The 12,924-nt window shown below is 40.2% G+C and overlaps 1 protein-coding gene across 5 annotated transcripts in view; it reads left to right on the forward strand.

Moving 5' to 3' along the window:
- PTPRM (protein tyrosine phosphatase receptor type M) overlaps positions 1 to 12,924 on the forward strand; it is an 817,256-nt gene that overhangs the window by 399,126 nt on the left and 405,206 nt on the right. For all 5 annotated transcript variants that reach the window (XM_073898518.1, XM_073898514.1, XM_073898515.1 and 2 more), the window contains exon 7: positions 1,928 to 2,221. In XM_073898518.1, coding sequence (XP_073754619.1) covers positions 1,928 to 2,221 — 294 coding nt within the window. The remainder of the gene's footprint in view (positions 1 to 1,927; positions 2,222 to 12,924) is intronic.

Genomic DNA, 12,924 nt, shown 5'->3' on the forward strand with positions numbered 1-12,924 from the left:
ATTGGTGTGCTCACTAACCTTTGTGGCCTTGCCCCTGAGTTCCATTCTGAATGGCAGTTCAGCAACCCTTGCTAGCATTTGCAACTTCAGAGTAATTAACTGCCCTTTCAGCCTGGCTACATAACTGCCATGGGATATACTATAAAAGGCCCATTTCGTGTCTTGGTTCAAGGAATCGCCTAATGATATAAATTGATATTAAGTCATGATGAGTTGAGTAAGAACTGTTTAAAGAAATGAGGAGCTAGCACAAAGTTGTAGTTTATAAACAACAGGAGCAGTATTTTTAGTAAGTCTATATGAATTTTGTAGTCTTTCAAATACAATTCATCCTTTAGTGTCTGTTTTGACTCAGTCTAATGAGATTTCCCAGCTATTTTTGAAAGTAAGATTCATTGTACCCTGAATACAGAAAAAGAACAAAGACACCCCTACCCAACAAGGAGAACCTACTGTTATTGGTATCTTAGTCTAGGGATCCACCAGGTATCGTGTCAAGGGCCAAGGTCAGATTGGTCTGCAGTAAGATCCCTTTCAGCAGGAAACAGGACCGTGATTAGTTGGCTGTGTCTGCTGTGGAGCTGACAGAATTTGCAGCATGCAAGCCAGCATATGCCAGCAATGGAACATAGCAGGCTCTATTTTTTGTGTATTCAGATGTGCTGAGGAGTTGAAACACATACACACAGCCCAAAGAGACACAAACCACCTGCGGAAACATGCTTGGAAAAAAAAAAAAAGTCAGAGAGGGAGCCAAACCATAAGGGACACTGAACTCTAGGGAACAAACTGAGGGTTGCAGGAGGGGAGGTGGGGGGATGGGGTACTGGGTGATGGACACTAAGGGGAGCACTTGATGGAATGAGCACTGGGTTCTATATGCCACTGATGAATCGCTAAAGTCTACCTCTGAAACTAAAAAAAAAAAAAAAAGAAAATCACTAGATCTTACTTTTTTTTTTCTTTGATGGAGATTCATGAAGATAGAAATATGCTATTTTATACAGTTATCTCCCTTCCCAGTATGATGTACAGTAACACTGGGCAATATAGGATGCCTTCACTTGGTGCCCGGCAAGCCATTCAACCAACACCTCACTGACAGACTGGGAATACTATTTAAAACAAGATTGCCTATTTCTCCATTCTCAGACAATGATGTAGAAAGAGTCCATCTCAGGTTTTAAACAATGAAAGAGACTTTCTTGGGTTTAAAGAGTATTTGCTATTGATTGCTTAGAATTTTACCAAGCTGGGCATGGCTTGCACTTTGCGTTAGAGCTTTTCTTTCTACCCGTTGCTTTCATAAGACTCATTCCGGGAGGCTCCTTGAACAGCAGCTGTGGTGGGCTGTGTTATCCAGACGTCTCACTTCTGCGGCCAAATGAGTCCACTGTGATGGGTTTTTTGGGTAACAAGTCATTCTGGAAATGCATTTATGCTGAGAGAAACTATAATTTCGGCCATGTTTTAAAATTGATGATATCTGTGGAATAATATAAGGAAACTGAATTTAATGAGATAGGTAACTAGCATCTTTGATGATTTCGAAGACATTCTCAATAAGGAAGTTGGCAATAGAGTGCCTCCTGGAGCTTAAGCACTACCATCAGGAGAGCTTCAGCAAGTTACTTTTAGTAGGAAAAAAATCCTTTGAGCCTGAGAAAAATGAGTTGTGTCCTAAAACAAACTGAGGGTATCCCTCCTTGATCAAGCTTAGGTTTTAAAGATGGTTTATTTCACAGATTCGAACATTGTGAAAGGCTTCACCAGTATGCTTTTTTTTAATAACCTAAACAGAACCATTCCCACCCCTTCATTCCTGACATGTTCACAGCTTCTGTATTTTAATAATTGATGTACATTTAGCTGGTTTAAAGTGGGAGACCGAGGTGTCTGAAAGATGGCTCTCTGACTTGCCTTCCAGAGCCCCCCGTTCCCATTGCTCCACCTCAGCTTGCCTCCGTGGGGGCAACCTACCTTTGGATTCAACTCAACGCCAACTCCATCAATGGGGATGGGCCCATTGTCGCCCGAGAGGTGGAGTACTGCACAGCAAGTGGGAGCTGGAATGACCGACAGCCAGTGGACTCCACGAGTTACAAAATTGGGCACCTCGACCCGGATACGGAGTATGAGATCAGTGTGCTGCTCACCAGGCCGGGGGAGGGTGGCACTGGGTCTCCTGGGCCAGCCCTCAGAACCAGAACAAAGTGTGCCGGTGAGTAAGGGGCACCTGGGATGAGTCCTTAGCATCTTTCTGGGCATTGACCTGCAGCATCGTGTTTATTGGGTGGTTCATTTGCTTTCCCCAGCTCTGTCAGCATCCTCTGTGGAAACGGATATTCCCTTCACCTCTGAACGGTAGCCCGACACCCTGTGGACTTTGGGTCCTCGAGGCTTGGTATCTTTGGGCAACCTCCACCTCCTTTTTTCTTATTTTTATTTACACTTTCCTGTGGGTATCATCTAGTTGATATAGGAGTTCTCCCTACAGTTGACAGAAACTGTCTCCTTTCATGATGTCTGCGCATAGGTCAGACCCTCTCACCCTGGTCTCCTTGTTTTATATTCACCGTTAATGTGCTTTTAGCCTGGAGGGGCTTTGGAATAATAGATTCCATCTTAGAGATAGCTTTAAAGCTGTTTTTATTGATGGGTATTTAATGGAGGGGCTGCTTGCCAATGACACAGGACCCATTTGTAAAATAAGCCAGGGTGATTTGTGGGCTGCATGCAGTCTTCAAGTTGAGATTATAAAGTCCTAATTGACTGTGCTGAACCCGGTCCACAGCTTAAATAAAGTAGGGTTGATGGAGGGAGAAATGTAGCGTCTTATAAAAATCAAAACCTGAAGCGAGCTCCCATGAGAGGTGATAGTGCTGTTTTTGTATGCCTACTTTCGGCTAGGGAAGGAGAGAAAAATAATATATTGGGACACTCAAGCGTTCTTTCCTCAGTTACATGAAGAATCTCTGTATTGGATGGTGGGCTGAGGTGAAGCAGTTCAGTAAATTTTTAGGGAATTAATTGATTCTTCAGATAGCTTTATGTAAGTAGACACAGCCGTATGTGTCATTTCTTTTTTTAAGTTTTGAAAGTTCTCAGAGCACAGTCTGCCCCTGGCTGGTAGGAGAAATGATGAAACCTGAACAGCTTGTAGACGTTCCATTTTTTTCTTTATGATATGAAGTATACTGCTTCCACAAGTTCAAACTTATGGGCGAATTCTGTTCTTGTGTTGTTGTTGTTGTTGTTGTTGAATTTCATTAGAAAAGGGGACAGCCACCTTCTGGGGATGCGTGATGGGTTGGTTCTAGCCAACCCTGCGTCTCTTTCCCAAATCCACCGCTGGCTGTGGGGTCTCTGGAATAAACTGCAGCTCTGGACTGGCCCTTCACACAGCCCGGGCTGGCAGGTCCAAGGAGAAAGGAGTTTGAAAATGCTTTCTCTTCCGCATGTCTCCAAACGACGGCATCTCCTCTCTCTTTTTAGTTGAATAAAACTGCCCTTCTTTTTTGTGAAATAATTTCTTATATTTCTTGTATACATGATCCTATCATCTGTTGCAGGGCAAACAGTAGTGATGTATAACACCAGATCTCTCATTTCACAGTAGAGGCCTTGCTTCCGAACCTGTTACTGATTTGATAACTGCCTTGTGAAGGCTCCCGGGCAGATACTGACACCCCCTTATTACGGGTGAGGACATGGGAGCCCACGGGACCTTCTGTCCTGCAGGCATGCCCTGTGAGCAGTACGTTCAGTGCGATTTCACTTCAGTGTGATTTTAAGGAATCCTCTTTTGGGCACAGCAATGTATAGTCTCCCTCTCTGTCCAAAAAAGGGTTAGAATTCCATTGTTTAGACTGGAGATAGGAGCCATCTGTTTCATTCTTATCACTAACAACCCTGCCTACTTAATGTCTCCCTTACAGCTTTTGTCTTGTCTCTTGATTTTCTGCCTATACATTTCAGCTACTGACACAACTGTTACATACATTTCCCCTGAATATGCTTGGATTTTTTTTTTATTGCTGCCTGATGTGTACATATATAACTCTCAAAGAAACATCATACCTTTTATTACAGATTGTCAGTCATTTTAAAGAAATTAAAACCAATTTTGAATTTATATTTGCATGCCAACACTATGTCTTCAAAAATATTCAACGTCATGTAAGCAAGGAAGCCTAATGACAAAGCATGCTTTTTCAGTTTTCAGCAACCCGAGGTTGACACAACTCTTGTAGTGTCATGCACAGACCTTGAACATGGTTGAAATAGTCAATCTTAGGAAACAGGAGTATGTTAGGTCAGAGTGTCAGAGCTAGAAATAAGAGGGGGGGAGACATTGAGGTGGGTGAGGAAAGTGAAGTCAAATTTCTCTTTACTGTATGAAAAAAATAGTTGCACCCTTCCTTGAACTGAGGCTTTAAAAAAAATGTGAAGACTGGTAGCCATGGCCAGTGAGCAGTGGGACATGGTGGAAGGCAGGACTGAGGTACAAGGAAGGACACAGGTGCAGCAGACTAGAGACTAAAAATTGAGGGATGGTCCCTGACTGTCACTCGGATGGTTTGTGAACATTTGGGGCTCACAGAGAACAGGTCATGGAGCCTATAAGCTGGGAGGTCCTCTGAGCAGTCTGCAAAGTAGATAGAAATTGTCCTTGGCCAGGCTTGAACAGTGGATGACTCTAATAGGGTGATAGGTAGTAGGAATAATTGCACATTCATCCTGTATGGTTTAAAACCCAACAGTACTGTGGAATTAGAGTAATAAAATTTAGCAGCAGCATATATAAAAGAGATTGAGAATTTGGCTTAAGTGCATATGGATCTACAGTATGATCCATATCACTCTGTACTATTATTTCCTTACCACCATCCCCCCACCACACACACACACACACACACACACACACACACACACACACACACACACACTACAATAATCTTAGGTTGCATAAAGAAAGCCAAACACCCATGTTGGAGGAGGTGATAGTCTTATTGTACCAGTGCTAATTAGCCTCCCTATAATTATCACACCTATTTCTGCTCCCTGCATCTTATGAAAGAGAGCACAAAATGGACTATGCTCTAGGGATAGCACCCAGGTTAGGAAAGGTTCTGGAACCTTGCTCCACCAATGAGAAGTGATGGAAAGAATTTAGAAAGGTGATGGAGAAGAACAGAGGGTCTGCACAAATTTGACAAGAACTGAATCATGAGTAGTGAGTTTCCAGTGGCTGACCCATTCAAGCAGAACCTGACATTGTAGAAGGTGATTTCTGTATTCAGAAAAGGATTGAACTGGTTGGCCCTGCAGACGTCTTCTACATGAAGATTCTGTGATTCATGTGTTGTTCCCTTTCTAGAGAGATGATCCATCGTGTGTTTCTACCCTTAAAGTCTTTGACTTTCACTTTTATTTTATCCTTGTCCAGAAACTCCATTCACGTGCTTCTCCAGTCCTGCTCTGCAGACACGTGGAGGGAGGTCTATGATGACGTTTACAAAAGCCTGAGCAAAACGGGGAGGGGGGGCTGTATAGTGAGTTTTTAATACTGCTAAATAGATTAACTTTGAAGAAATGACTCATTTTGAGATACTCTGCCTGCTTCTTTTGTGTTAAAGTATCCTTTTTATGCAATGATGGTGCTGGAGGGTACTAGAGCCCGAGTCAGCAATTGAGAACATGGGCCTGGGGCCCTGCTGCCAGGGATTGAATTCCGGCTCTGCCCGGAGCTATACATGAGCCCATGTATACCTGACCTTCTCTTCGCTTCCATTGCCTTATCTATAAAACAGGGCTGATGATAAAAATATATATCTCCTAGTGTGGCCATGAAGCCTTAATGAGCCAGTGTGTGTAAGGTGCCTAGAACAGAACCTGACATATAGCAAATGGTCAGTAAAAGTTAACTGCCATTTTTAAAAAATCTTTTAACATTTTCATTCAAAATAATTGGATGTTAGCAACCTGATTTCATTGCCCTAGATGTGTTACAAATATTACTTAGCCGGTGAATTGAAAATCTGAGAACCAGTTTTATATTACGGGCTCATAGAATTTTCTGCAGTGGAGTACTGCATTCATGACACACGTTGTTCTCTCATTTCTTCTATTAAAGGTTTCTTTTGGACAAGCTCTCCATTTCCATTTCTGTGTTGTAGCAGTGAGACCTGTCCTATTGTGTTTTGGTGACACCCATGAAAATGTGTTTTGCTTCTTGCATGAAAATGGCAAGATCAGTATTTATTGTCCTTCTCTGGGCAGTGGAATTGATTTTCATGTGAGGCTAGTAGACACAATCTCATTACCTGGTCAGATTTCTTTCAAGAATTGTATGGTAGCACACTTCCCGAGCTCTTGCTTCTTATGTTTTTGAAAATTATTTTCAAATATATGCACAGGCGCTCTGCATGTGACCTTGATCAAATCACTTAGCTTCTCTGGTTCCGTCTCCTTATCTTTAAATAAGGGCAGTGACACCCGCCTTGCTGTATCACAGGTGTTTGTGAGGATCAGGTTAGATATAATCTATAAAGGGATTTTACAAGTGATAATATGTTCTGCCTACATGGGGTATTTTAAAAAATGATTATAGTAAGGAGCTAGTTTCAAGATTTATACACATACTCAGGTATTTTTCCAATTTTGCAGTTCAGGTATAGTCGGGTAACCTCAGAATTGAAATTACTTCAGTATCCACTTAAGCAAAATATAATTTAGTTTGTGTTTTCTATTCAATCTTATATTCTTATAATTATGTGCAGCTATGTATCACAAGCCATTAAGTGGTAGCTACTTCAAAAAGAGAAATGAGAGATGCTGTTAGATTAATTTTCACAGTAGACTTTTTATGTGTTTTATTTTGGGATATTGCTTTTTATGTATGCTAGTTATTGTTTAACTGTGTCTAAGGGACTTGCTAACAACTGGCCCTGGGAGTTAAAAGGATGGTGATAAACAAATGACCTAACAATTAAGATTGGTAAGAGTGAAAAGAAAAAAAAGGCTGAACTGAAATGTGTTCTTTAGAATTAATATAACTAAAAATCTGGAAAAAAAAATTGTACCTTTAAAAAAATTTACTGATATCAATAAATATCGATATTTTGATATTTATCGAACACTCATATTTCCAAGGCACTGTTCCTGCCTCTGAGGGGAGAGCAACGGGACAAGATCCGCCGTTAGGGTTGATCTGTTGAGGGACGAAGTGTGTGGTCAATTTAAAAAATATATATATATGTATACACACACACATATGCTGTGATAAATGATATACAGAAAGAGAGAGAATGGAGAGAAGCGGAGATTTTTTTATTAGGTGATCTCTTATTTTTAATTGTGGTAAAATCACATAACATAAAATTTACCATCTTAATCATTCCTGTGTACAGTTCAATAAAGTTGAGTACATTCAATCTCTAGAACTAATTTATTTTGCAAAACTGAATCTCTAGCCATACGGATCCCCCTTCCCTTCTGCAGGCCCTGCCAACTATCATTCTACTTTCTATCTCTATGAATTCAACTACTCAAGTCACCTCATATAAATGGCGCCATGTAAAATCTGCCCTTTCGTTACTGGCTCATTCCATTAGCATTATGTCCTTAAGGTTCATTCATATTATAGCATATGTGATTGTACCTTTTTAATTACTCCGATAATTGTATTGTGAATACTTCATTTATGTGATTCTTTGTAAACTATTTTGAGACTTTAAGCACCAACTTGGGCTTCCAATGAAATTAATAATGTTCAATGTATTAAAAAACGCTTCACCTTTATGACTCATGGAAGTCTTGCCTACTAAAGCAGGTAGTACTGTTCTGTTTTCAGAGAGTCAAGTACAAATAAGTACCCGGCAAGTACTATGTCAGAATGGTACAGCCATCCTGTCAACCATTGAATAAAGAGTGATAGAAGAAATTAGAGTGCTCTTTATAATGTACCATTCTCTTAAACTAATAAAGTGGGTACATTTTTATACCTATTTGCATAGATGTGTATATTTGTTCTATAGATCCCTCATTATAACCTTTTACATAATTGTAATAGAAACTTTGAATTATGTTACATTAAAATTTATTGTTGTTGAATTCAGTTGCTTTGATAACATGCAATTATAGCTGTCTTATCTGTAATACCTTCAGTGACATATTTCTCATCTGCTTTGAGTCTCTGCACCTTCTGATGCTCTGTGGTCTGGGAGGGATTGAGTTTGTGTCAAGCCAGTATGGTGTGTTTTCATGTATCTCCTCTCCTTTGTGGCGGCAGCCGAACTGTTGCATGAGAGCAAATATATTTGTGTCTCTTTGCTCCCTTGTGCCCTGGCCATGGGCTTTGATGAAACACCTGCATACGTGAGCAAGGGATCAACAGCCCTGACCATGGGAATGCTCTGCTGACTGCAGGGCTAGAGAGTATCGTATTGTCTTTCCTCACACACACTGAGGATGTCTTTAGTGGCTTTATGTAGTAGCACCCTCTGTCCTACCTGCTCTAGTCTAAGTCTCAACGAGATTTAGGTTAATACTGCTTTGAAAATGTTAATTCTCATGTTTGCTAAACGTGACACTGAAGAAAGACTCATTTTAAATACACGTGGATGAGATTCACCTATGGGCAAAGAGACATGACAGCTTCTCATCGAGGGGGCTTTACCCACCCCTATATGATCCCTGCATTCCACTGAAGGCCAGCCTCGCTGCGTCTGTTTATTTATTAGTCTTAGTTCTGCCTATGGGAGAAAAAGAATCATTTTGGTTGGAAGGGGGCTGATCTGAAATTAAACCCTGCCAAAACCTGGTTTGTTTTCTTCCCAAATCAAGGATAACCCGATTGGTCTTTTCCGTACAAAACTGCCACTGGTGTTACAATATGTATTTGGATGTACACAGTTGACCGTGGGCCCGCGGGGGCAGGTGGGAGCTTCTCCAAGATCTAACAATGGCTATTATTCACAGAGAATACAGACCAGAGACCTCATTGAATGGAACATAATTTATTTTTAATTTAAGTTTATTTACCAGGAAAAAATTAAAGTGTTCTAATTCTACTTCTAAAATAGCTCTGCCAAAGGGCATCGTGTTTTTAATGCATTTCCAACACATTAAACCATTAAGAGCCTTTTTTAATTATAAACATTAAAAGGGCATAAAAAGTATCTTCCCTATTAGACCCTGGATATAAAAACATTGCATTGAGTAGCATCCTTGTATTTGGGTAGAGGACAGGAACATTGTAGCAATGCAGCACCTTTTTTTATTATAATGCATTCAGCACCTTCCTTACAGGTCTTTTTGCCCCAGAGGCTTTGTGATACCTACACCTCAAATCCTACTGCCTTTAAACACTGGGCCAGCCCTCTCCCTTTGTGTGTGAACCCAAGGGCATGGCCTCTGAGGGGGGCAGTGTAGGATACAACTACTCAAGCAGTTTTGTAGGGGAGGTTTGGAAGGGGCTCCAGAAAAACCAAATGGGAGTTTTTGCTTTTAGAGTTCTCCAGTGACTCTTGAAGTCCCCTGATAGTTCTCTGGAAGGTATCAGGCAGGCCCCTTGCTGTGAAGAATGAGCCTGCTAACAGTACATCTAGGCATGATTTGGAAACCTTTGTAGGCAGCTTCCTGTGTAGTTTGAATAAACTGAGGAGATGGAGAAATGAAGAGAAGACTCTGGGGATTATCAGTCAATGGCCTTTGGCATCTCCCAGCTGTGTCTAATGGGCCATTTAACACTGAAAAAGAAAATCACAAAACCATTACAGGTACATTTTGTACACATCTGTCAGTTAGGGGCTTGACCAAGTTCCTTGTTCTAGCGCTCTCATCTGTCAGCCTCTGTCAGAGGGTTTTGCTATCATGGAGAAACATCAGCATTAGCCATATCAACCCCTAATTGAGCACCAACTACCGTATGTTGAGTGACTTCCTAAAGCCGCCAGAACGCTTGAGCGTGCCTTTGCTTCCCATATCAGTATCTTCTAGAAAAGGAAGACACCTACTAAATCTTTGGACAATTTTTAAAGAGATCCTGGGTCATCTAACTAAATCGTTTCCCAAGTCTCTTATATATTTGGGAAAAAAAAGGAAGTATTGATAATGAAATTATTAATTTTTATTAGAGCAGATGCCTTAGTTCCTTATCAAATTATGATGCAGTCAAGTTGTGTTTTATGGTCTCTGTGTAAGCATTTATAATCTACCAGCGTTCCCAGGTGTGTTCAATATGTACTGCATGCTTGGGTTTTTTGACAGGACTCAGAGCATAATTGACCATTCTAAATTATAAAGGTTTGTAACTTTGTTACTGCCTTTGTAAATATTTTGGATCAATTCAGAGAAGAGAATGCCCATTGCTTAACTTCTTTCACTTTAAAGTCTGACTGACTTGGGGTGAGTGCTGGTTCTGATACTAATAGCTAAAAGTAACTCAACAAGTTACTTATCCATTCTGGACCTAAGCTTCCAGATAATTCTAGTCCGTTTTCCACTGATACTAGCACCTTCTTCTTTGTAGCACTGGCAGGAGAAGTAAATGTGCTAAATGCATGAAAAATGGCTAGGAGGTACCTTGGTCACCTGGCATACCCTGAATTCAAAGTAGGCTTGCTAGTGAATTCTGATCAGTTTATAAAATGAATAAACTCGCCACAACTGAGGATACGTACTACTATGACAAAACCTTCCAGTAGGACTGTTAAGCTGGGTAGGTTGGATTTTGTTTGACATACACACATCAAGGTGCGGTTTGCTTTAAGTAAAACAAACAAACAAAAAAAACGTATGTATGTTCTCAAGGTAATGTCAAAAAATGATTGCATGTTCACCAGAACCTGGGGGAATGTTGCATTTTTGACTCTTTCAAATATTGTCAGGATCGAAAACCGTGTATGACCCAGAGTCACTGAAGGGTGGCAAGGGAAAGAGGGTAAGTGTGAATGCTTTATTCACACCTGTGACATTGTTATTCTGTGGTAGTGGATGTGTTGTGATTATTGTTGACTTAAGGGTTGCTTTTGACACTTTGACCCTTGGAAGAGTACTGCCCCAGTCCCTGATACCTCTAAGTCTGCCCAGAACACAAAGCTTGACAACCACAGTTTGATTAGCACAGCAAGGCAGCCTAAGACTGAGTGTTTTGGGGGGACGTCTTTCCTTTTGCTTGTTTAGCCACGGACTTCAGGAAAATTGAGGACCCTTATTGAATGAGATTAGAAATGAGGGTTTTTTTTTTTTAAGATTTATTTATTTATTTGAGAGAGAGAGCACAGAGGGAGAGGGAGAAGTAGATTCCCCCACTGAACAGGGAGCCCGATATGGGGCTGGATCCCAGGACCCTGGGATCGTGAACTGAGCCAAAAGCAGATGCTCAACCAACTGAGCCACCCAGGTGCCCCTAGAGATGAGGCCCCTGATGCTCTGGGTCTAAGGAACTCAAGTACACAGGTCAAATCTTCCACTGAGAAGACTGCTTCTAGACGGGCTTACCTGTATTCTCTGCCCCAGACTCAAAAACAGAAAGACCTAGTCTCCGGAGGGCCTTTGTCTCAGAACATACTAAGAAAACTTTACTTACTCTTAACTTACTAGGTATGCCATGTGTTTGTGCCTGGAACCTCAGATGCCTCAATGTCATAAGATGGGAAGTAGGTGCATTTTATCTTTGACCTCATACATCGGCGTGCTTCTGCTCATTCTCCCCTAAGCATGCCCAGATTCCTCCTCCTCTTATCAGACCAGCTCTCGGCATATTTCCCTGTTCGTGTGGACAGATAACTCATCAGAGCACATTCTGTGGCATTTGGCCTCTAATTAGAACTTGCCTCCTTCATTCTGTAAGGATAAAGCTGCTCATGTGGTTAAAAACTAAGTTAATAAGAAGTAAAATGAGAACTTATAAGACCTGCACAGTAATAACAAGAGATTATGAAACCTTGATGATATGTCAAGATTTTAGTTCATGAGGGTTAACCATGCTTCTTTGTTTGGGTAATACTTTTTATAAATTAATTTTAAGAATATAAAGAACTGGTAATTACATTACCTATTAGAATAAATTGCAAGTGAATAGAAAGCTTTAAAAATGAATAATGCATATAAATGAAATTAAAACTACAAATACAAGAAATTTTATTAGGAAGTATGGTTACACCTATTATTAAAATAAGAATGATAATAGAACTGTTTGATATTAAAATTGCTGGTCTTCTAACCATGTTATTATACTTGTAGAATGAGTAATATAAGTAATTTAACTATTCAGGTAAAATATTTCTGTTGACCAAGTCGTAGTACTTCCTCCATATAGATCTGGACAAGTGACAGTAGACACATATTTACAGTTGGCATTGAAAACCCTTTCTAGTTTAAATTATCAGTAGAAAAGATACAGATATTGTATAGATATATAGATATCTATATACATATTAATATATATTTCTGTTAAGTATTATATGTTACTATTTCATGATTCTTTTTTATTGTTATGTTAATCACCATACATTACATCATTAGTTTTTGATGTAGTGTTCCATGATTCATTGTTTGTGCATAACACCCAGTACTCCACGCAGAACGTGCCCTCTTTAATACCCATCACCAGGCTAACCCATCCCCCCAACCCCTACTATTTCATGATTCTTGAGGTAGACTATATTGCTTTTAAGTTGGATTATGAATTCATCATACATAACATTTTATTTGTTAATGTTTATATCTTGTTACTCACTGTTTTAATTACTGAAGTAATAGGTGACATGTAAGAAGGCAAACAATACAGAAGTTAATAGATTCCCGCCTTTCTTTCAGTTTCTCTCCTGGAGATAAAGTATTTTCTTTGCACATCTCTATGTCCATTTAGACACATAAGTATCCATATATGTCCCAGGTCTGTTCCTTACTGCTAAT

This window comes from Callorhinus ursinus, unplaced genomic scaffold (assembly GCF_003265705.2).
Source record: "Callorhinus ursinus isolate GAN/ISIS: 27379988/994484 unplaced genomic scaffold, GSC_fseal_2.0 scaffold11, whole genome shotgun sequence".
NCBI lineage: Eukaryota > Metazoa > Chordata > Mammalia > Carnivora > Otariidae > Callorhinus > Callorhinus ursinus.